The sequence below is a fragment of the Pan troglodytes genome, chromosome 4, assembly GCF_028858775.2.
Source record: "Pan troglodytes isolate AG18354 chromosome 4, NHGRI_mPanTro3-v2.0_pri, whole genome shotgun sequence".
Taxonomy (NCBI): domain Eukaryota; kingdom Metazoa; phylum Chordata; class Mammalia; order Primates; family Hominidae; genus Pan; species Pan troglodytes.
In genome coordinates, this window is record NC_072402.2 from 18,475,234 (window position 1) to 18,483,761 (window position 8,528).

At 45.2% G+C, this 8,528-nt stretch overlaps 2 protein-coding genes across 2 annotated transcripts; both read left to right on the forward strand.

Annotated features, from left to right (window-relative positions):
• The first annotated feature begins 864 nt into the window (after positions 1–864).
• Positions 865–1,461, forward strand: LOC129143930 (TATA-box-binding protein-associated factor 11-like protein 5). Its single transcript, XM_054684189.1, has one exon. It carries the CDS (start codon positions 865–867, stop codon positions 1,459–1,461), a length of 597 nt encoding a protein of 198 aa, XP_054540164.1.
• Positions 1,462–6,484: 5,023 nt separating this feature from the next.
• On the forward strand, positions 6,485–8,195 carry LOC129143929 (TATA-box-binding protein-associated factor 11-like protein 12). The gene has a single exon (XM_054684188.2). It carries the CDS (start codon positions 7,077–7,079, stop codon positions 7,671–7,673), a length of 597 nt encoding a protein of 198 aa, XP_054540163.2. The 5' UTR covers positions 6,485–7,076; the 3' UTR covers positions 7,674–8,195.
• Positions 8,196–8,528: the final 333 nt, after the last annotated feature.

Sequence of the window (8,528 nt, forward strand, 5' to 3'; positions counted from 1 at the left end):
ATAGTTTCTTTATTGTTGTGAAATGTGAACTTTGCGATTCTGTGAAGGAGACTGAATTCTGAAATGCCCCCTGCATTTCCCGCCCCTCAGAGACTCGCCCTGTGTCTGCCCCTCCCTTGGGTGTGGGCGGAAGCATGAATTGATGTGCCGGCCCAACTTCCTGATTAGATTAGGGCTATCCTGAACCAATGGCTGCTAAGGGCTGGGTCTAATTCAGTCATCTGAGCCCTTTGTAAGGGACGACTGAACCCCCCTGTGATTACGCTCCCCTGTGGGAGATTCCCCAGCACTGGCTGTGCACACCCAGGGAGCCTCACAGCCGAGACCTGGGCAACACGGGTAGGAGCTGAGAGCATCCTCACGGCAGCCGGCAGAACCAACAAGTGGGCCTGGGGCTCACAACCCCAAGGCATTGTTGAATTCTGCCACCAACTCGAATCGGATCGAAGCCAGACCCTTCTCGGGTGGAGGCGACGACCACACAGCCAGACCCATCCTGGAGGTCCCTCGTGTGCCTCTGAGCAGGAGGCGGTCACTTGGCCTAGCAGAACTTCTGACCTGTGAGCTGGTGTTTGTTTTAAATATCCCAAATTGGTGAGAATTCGTTCTGCATTGACCTAAAACTAACATACTCTCCTTCCACAAGTTTCTTCACATTGTGGAAGTGAGAAAATTCAGTGTGTGTGTGTTTGTGCGTGGGAAGGGGAGGCCGGGAGCCGTGTCCGGTTACGGCGGAACTGGCTCAGCAGAAGCACAGCAGCTAAAATCTTTGAAAGGTTCTCATCGCAGATCCAGAATCAAACCACCCCAGCCGGAACTTCTGCCTGTACAGCTGCTGTCACGGAGCAGGCTTGAATCTCACCCATGGAGACCGGCAGGCAAACAGGTGTGTCTGCTGAGATGCTCGCCATGCCCCGAGGTGTGAAGGGCAGCAAGAAGGATGGAATCCCTGAGGACCTAGATGGGAACTCGGAAGAACCCAGGGATCAGGAAGGTGAGCTCAGGAGTGAGGATGTCATGGACCTCCCAGAAGGTGACAATGAGGCCTCAGCCTCAGCTCCTCCTGCAGCCAAAAGACGGAAAACACATACGAAAGGCAAGAAGGAGAGGAAGCCCACCGTGGATGCAGAGGAGGCTCAGAGGATGACAACCCTGCTGTCTGCCATGTCTGAGGAGCAGCTGTCCCGCTACGAAGTGTGTCGCCGGTCAGCTTTCCCGAGAGCACGCATTGCGGGTCTGATGCGGGCTATCACTGGCAGTTCGGTGTCTGAGAACGCGGCCATTGCCATGGCTGGAATAGCCAAGGTCTTTGTCGGAGAGGTGGTGGAAGAGGCCCTGGACGTGTGTGAGATGTGGGGAGAGACGCCCCCGCTGCAGCCCAAGCATTTAAGGGAGGCCGTTCGCAGGTTAAAGCCCAAGGGCCTCTTCCCCAACAGCAACTGCAAAAGAATCATGTTCTAGGCCCGAGGCCAGAGGGCAGGGTCTGTTTGTGCAGGAAGAAGTACCGCGTTCATCTTCCAATGACAGGACTGCGTTTGCTGGAGCTTCCTTATCTCAGTCCACCCTGGATTTACCCAGGATCTTAGTGTCTTAAAATGTGCAGTTGCCCTTACCTGGATGAAGACAGCAGATCGTTTCATAGGAGCCTTGGCTAAATGTTTCGTCATTTTCATGGTATGTTGAGGTATTTTTCTCTGTCTTTCTAGTTGGAAGAATAAAGGTGCCTGGGCCTAGATCATCCTGTGGACAGGTAGCTGCATCCAGAGAGGGAAGCCCTTCCCAGGAGATTTGTATGGTTTCATGCTGAAGCCTGGTGTAGCTGTGTCTTAGCTTGTATGCTTATATCTGGGTTTCAGTAATTGAAGCTTCCAGAAATGTTTCCCAATTGTTGTTCTTCTGTACATTTTCAATGCTCATATGTATTTTTGTGAGTCATCACAAAAGCAGTTAAACTGTTTTCCAAACTTCAGAAATAAAAATAAATTTACAAAGCACTTTTTTCTCTAAGTTGACTCTTCTATTCCTGCCTACGGTGCTTTACGTCAGCAAGTGACCCTTTCCTGTATTATAATGCAATATAGTATAGATGCGTCATGTAAGACTAGAGAGAAACCAATTCCAACACCACCTTTGCTCAAGCCGCCTTTTGTAATGGTCATATGGGCCGTTTCAAAGACACAGGGAGAGTCTATTGATACTTCACGTTGGCTACACATGGTGATTTTATCAGTGCTTCCGGAGACACTGAAATTTAGTTCCAAACATTGCTTTAGAGTATTCTTGATTTCATTCATTCTACCGATGATCCACTCAGAACATCAAACCTGAATACAGAGACATTGGAGAAGTTGTTAAAGTATCAGACCAAGTAGATTCATCACGAGTGACAAAGTTATTCCATACTCTAATTGTACATACTCTGCTTTACCTTTATGATGTAAAGAGTAATTTTTCATTATAGAATAAAGACCGGAGATTTATTATGGAATCACTATGAGCCTTCCCAGCACAGCTCACAGATGTCCAAGGTGCTGTTTCAGTCTGTTGACCTTTGCCATGTGCCCCCTGAGTCACAGAGTATAAGCAAAAAGGATCGAAAAGACCCCATAGTTCAACTCTAATATTGAATGCAGAGTAACATGTACTCTTTCTTCCTGAAGCCAAAGATACCCCCATAAAATATAGTTTTATTTCCTCATACACTCAGCTTTTGCTCTTAAAATAGGACTGAGTGTACATAGAATCTGCCTTTGGGTATCACACAAATTTCTCAACTTTACTAAGTATGGGGAAATTCTGTTTCATACCTCCATATTCTGACATGGTTTAGCTTTCCTTTTATTTCACCAACTTTCTTGTAAATGTATATAACAAGTTAGACCAGTGTGTCTTAGAGACACAAGGAGGGTACAGGTTCTTGGAAGAACTGATGGAGATGGGAGGGCTCTCTCAGGAATTAAAGTGCTGGAGCAACCAAAAGAAGTAAGATCCAAGAGACTTAATATCTCCCAGTCTTTAGATTGCTCTCAGCTCATTCCTTTTCCATGGCACTGAGGAGTCATGGAAGCTGTATAGTGTCAGATGTTGCAGGTCTAGCACTTTCTGAACAGTAGAGGCAAAGAGAACCTGGCCCAAGCAGGTTGGTCTGCTGAGGTGGAGGCAAGCATCTGTAGAGAGCAGTGCTGATGGTGATTCCACACACAAGCTTAGAATATTTTAATGTTCTAATTAGAATATCAGAACATTTTTCTGGCTCCTCATAGAACTCAATAGTCTGAGTGGGGTCTGAGTAAAGCTGAACTGCTGAAGACAGAAACAAGTTCCCATCAAGGTCTCAGAGGTCAGCTCAGGAGCAGGAACACAGCTTTGTTTTCTCAGAGAGGAAAATTGGATTAGCTGAGAATGTTCAGTGTCCTTACGCATTTTTTTTTTTTTTTAACTTTCAGTTTTGGGACCCATGTGCAGAATGTGCAGGTTTGTTACAAAGGTATACATGTGCCCTAGTGGTTTGCTGCACCTATCAACCCATCATGGAGGCTTTAAGCCCTGCATGCATTGCATATTTGTCCTGATGCTCTCCCTTCCCTTGCCTCCCATCACTTGACAGGCCACGCTGTGTGATGTTCCCCTCTCTGTGTCGGTGTGTTCTCATTGATCAACTCCCACGTATGAGTGAGAACATAGGGTGTTTGGTTTTCTGTTCCTGTGTTAGTTTGCTGAGAATGATGGTTTTCAGTGTTATCCACGTCACCGCAAAAACAGGAGCTCATTCTTTTTTATGGCTGCATAGTATTCCATGCTGTATATATGCCACATGTTCTTTATCCAGTCTATCATTGATGGGCATTTGGGTTGGTTCCAAGTCTTTGCTATTGTAAACTGTGCTGCAGTAAACTTACATGTATATGTGTCTTTATAGTAGAATGATGTATAATCCTTTGGGTATATACCCAGTAATGAAATTGCTGGGTCCAACGGTATTTCTGGTTCTAGATCCTTGAGGAATCGCCACACTGTCTTCCACAATGGTTGAACTAATTTACACTCTCACAGACATTGTAAAAGTGTTTCTATATCTCCACAGCCTTGCCAGCATCTGTTGTTTTCTGACCTTTTAATAATCACATACTAAATCTTCTCAATATATAATATCATATAGCCACAGCTCTCAAGAAAGAAATCTGTAGAAAGTGGTATCTTTTCAGGAGAAATCTTTGACAGCATTCATGGCTGATTGTATTACATGTTAATGACAATGCAATTTTCCCTGGAGCTTCATCACTATTCTTAAAGTACATTACTATTCATAATGTACATTTGGAGACTGCCTAGAAAAATGTGGTCTCTGATTGGTGCTGCTTAAGTGGTGACAAGATACCTACGAAAGAAACAGAGTCTCACTCCGTTGCCCAGGCTGGAATGTAGTGGCGCAATCTCGGCTCACTGCAAGCTCCGCCTCCCAGGTTCATGCTATTCTCCTGCCTCGGCCTCCTGAGTATCTGGGACTAGAAGCGCCTGCCACCACGCCCAGCTAATGTTTGTATTTTTAGCAGAGACCGGGTTTCACCGTGTTAATGGTGATGGTCTCGATCTCCTGACCTTGAGACTGGGTGCCTCGGCCTCCCAAAGTGCTGGGATTACAGGCGTGGGCCACCGTGCCCGGCCCGTACTTGACTATTTTCCAAAATTGACTATTTTGGGATAAGCTTAACATCCTCACTGCCTGCCTTTGCTCCCCACAAGTAATTAGCATATGTCTAAATAAAGTTTAAGCAAGCTAGCTCCACTATTCCCAAGCACATATTATCTGGGTCTAGTCTTTAGAAGTATAAAGTGCAAATCTTACAACTATACAAATAGTTGTACCCAAACTGGAAAGGCTTAAAACATCAATTGATGGATTTGTGTTTCCTATGGAAGAAGGTACAAAGCAGAGTGCCAATACACGTACATAGGGGAGAGGAGGGCAGGGCTTTTATGAAATGAATGCAGTCCAATCTTGGGAAGAGTTTCTTAAGTAGCATGAATGTTAGAGAGACGATTCATGAAATTTCAACTTATTGCCATGTCTAAAAATATCAAGACATAGCCAGCAGTTTTTAAAAAATACATTTTTCTCAATGAAACTATTATTGAGACAGAGGAGGTTTTTCCTTTATTTATTTTTTTCCAATGACTTACTTTTCCTAGTCACATATTCAAGGGAGCATACTGCTGTTTGGTAAAATGCGAGAATTCCACATCCTATTTCGTTTGTTTTTAAAGATGAAAGCCTGAACAACCATGTTTTGTGTTAGCAATATCACCAGATTATTCAAATTTCTTTAGAATCATACTCCAAAAATTAAACTGTGATTTAGTTTCAAAAATTGTCTGTTGTGACCTGTGAATTGACAGCTCATTAGGACATTCTTTAGTTTGGCTGAAACCAAAAAACCTGAAACCATCAAAATTGAAAAAAATGGAGTTTGCCAAATTCTGCTTCTTACACGTTCACCTACCATGGCATGTTCAAATATTGTACTTGATAAGTATTGGAAACTTAAGGTACTGTTAATTTCAATAGAGTTTCACCAAAGTAGTATTTCTTGTGAGAAAGCCATAATCTCATCAGTAATGCCTTTCTAAAAGATCCAACAGAAAAGATGAACTAGCAACTCATCCTGACAAGAAAGTAAAACTCAGGAAAAATCCTAAGGCAGAGCAGCTTCAGGCTTCAGTGTGAAACTATCATAGTCTGGGCGCAGTGGCTCATGCCTATTGTCCCTTCACTTTGGGAAGCCAAGGTGGGGCAGATCACCTGAAGTCAGCAGTTGAAGACCAACCTGGCCAAAATGGTGAAACCTCGTCTCTACTTTAAAAAAGACAAAAATTTGCCTGGCGTGGTGGCACGTACATTTAGTCCCAGCTACTCTGGAGGCTGAGGCAGGAGAATCCCTTGAGCCCAGGATGCGGAGGCTGCAGTGAGCTGAGATCAGGCCACTGTAACCCAGCCTGTGGGACAGAGCAAGACTCTGTCTCAAAAATAAATCAATAAAATAAAATAAAATAAGATAAAATAAAATTGAAATAATACTTTCATATTCCCCTCACCCAGCCCATTTTATTTTCAGAGTATTTGATAAAACACTTGTTTCCCTGTGAGTTAGAGACTTTTTTCTCAGACATTGAAGTTTTCTAATGTGCAACTTCATAAAATATCTCAGTTTTACTGTAAATAGTTTCTTTATTGTTGTGAAATGTGAACTTTGTGATTCTGTGAAGGAGACTGAATTCTGAAATGCCCCCTGCATTTCCCACCCCTCAGAGACTCGCCCTGTGTCTGCCCCTCCCTTGGGTGTGGGCGGAACCACGAATTGATGAGCCTGCCCAACTTCCTGATTAGATTAGGGATATCCTGAACCAATAGCTGCTAAGGGCTGGGTCTAATTCAATCATCTGAGCTCTTTATAAGGGAGGACTGAACCTCCCTGAGATTACATTCCCCTGTGGGAGATTCCCCAGCATTGGCTGTGCACACCCAGGGAGCCTCACAGCCCAGACCTGGGCAACATTTGTAGGAGCTGAGAGCATCCTCACGGCAGCAGGCAGAACAAACAAGTGGGCCTGGGGCTCACAACCCTAAGGCATTGAATTCTGCCACCAACTCAAATGAGATCGAAGACAGACCCTTCTCACGTGAAGGTAACGACCACACAGCCAGACCCATCCTGAAGGTCCCTCGTGTGACTCTGAGCAGGAGGCAGTCACTTGGCCTAGCAGTACTTCTGACTTGTGAGCTGGTGTTTGTTTTAAATATCCCAAATTGGTGAGAATTGATTCTGCATTGATCTAAAACTAATATACTCTCCTTCCACAAATTTCTTCACATTGTGGAAGTGAGAACATTCAGTGTGTGTGTTTGTGTGTGGGAAGGGGAGGCAGGGGGCTGTGTCCAGTTATGGTTAAACTGGCTCAGCAGAAACACAGCAGCTAAACTCTTTGAAAGGTTCTCATTGCAGATCCATAATCGAACCACCCCAGCCGGAACTTCTGCCTCTACAGTTGCTGTCACGGAGCAGACTTCAATCTCACCCATGGAGACAGGCAGGCAAACAGGTGTGTCTGCTGAGATGTTCGCCATGCCCCGAGGTCTGAAGGGCAGCAACAAGGATAGAATCCCTGAGGAACTAGATGGGAACTTGGAAGAACCCAGGGATCAGGAAAGTGAGCTCAGGAGTCAGGATGTCATGGACCTCACAGAAGGTGACAATGAAGCATCAGCCTCAGCTCCTCCTGCAGCCAAAAGACAGAAAACAGATACCAAGGGGAAGAAGGAGAGGAAGCCCACCGTGGATGCAGAGGAGGCTCAGAGGATGACAGCCCTGCTTTCTGCCATGTCTGAGGAGCAGCTGGCCCGCTACGAAGTGTGTCGCCGATCAGCTTTCCCAAAAGCACGCATTGCAGCTCTGATGCAGTCTATCAGTGGCAGATCGGTGTCTGAGAACACCGCCATTGCTATGGCTGGAATAGCTAAGGTCTTTGTCGGAGAGGTGGTGGAAGAGGCCCTGGACGTGTGCGAGATGTGGGGAGAGACGCCCCCGCTGCAGCCCAAGCATTTAAGGGAGGCCGTTCGCAGGTTAAAGCCCAAGGGCCTCTTCCCCAACAGCAACTATAAAAAAATCATGTTCTAGGCCCAAGGCCAGAGGGAAGGGTCTGTTTGTGCAGGAATAAGTATCGCATTCATCTTCCAATGACAGGACTGCATTTGCTGGAGCTTCCTTATCTCAGTCCACCCTGGATTCACCCACAATCTTAGTGTCTGATACTGTGAAGTTGACCTTACCTAGGTGAAGACAGCAGATTGTTTCACAGTGGCCTTGGCTAAATGTTTGGGACTCCAGGGGCATATTGAGGCATTTTTCTCAGTCTTTCTAGTTGGAAGAATAAAGATGCCTGGGCCTTGAGCCTCCTGTGGACAGGTAGCTGCATTCGGAGAGGGAAGCCCTTTCCAGGAGATTTGTACGGATTCATTCTGAAGCCTGGTGTTGCTGTGTCTTACCTTGTATGCTGATGTCTGGGTTTCGGTAAGCGAAGCCTCCAGAAATGTTTCCCATTTGTTGTCCCTCTCTGATTTTCAATGCTCATATGTATTTGTTTTAGTCATCACAAAAGCAGTTAAACTGTTTTCCAAACTGCAGAAATAAAAATATAATCACAAAGAATTTTTTTTCTCCATGTTGACTCTTCCATTCCTGCCTACTTTGCTTTACGTCAGCAAGTGACCCTTTAGTTTATCATAATGCAATATAGTATAGGTGCATCGTGTAAGACTAGAGAGAAACCAATTCCAAAACCACCTTTCCTCAAGCCTCCATTTGTAATGATCATATGGGCAGTTCCAAAGACACAGACAGAGCCTATTTATACTGCACGTTCGCTACACATGGTGATTTTACCAGTGCTTCTGGAGACACTGAAATTTAGTTCCAAACATTGCTTTAGAGGAGTCTTGATGTTATTCATTCTACCAATGAGCCACTCAGGAA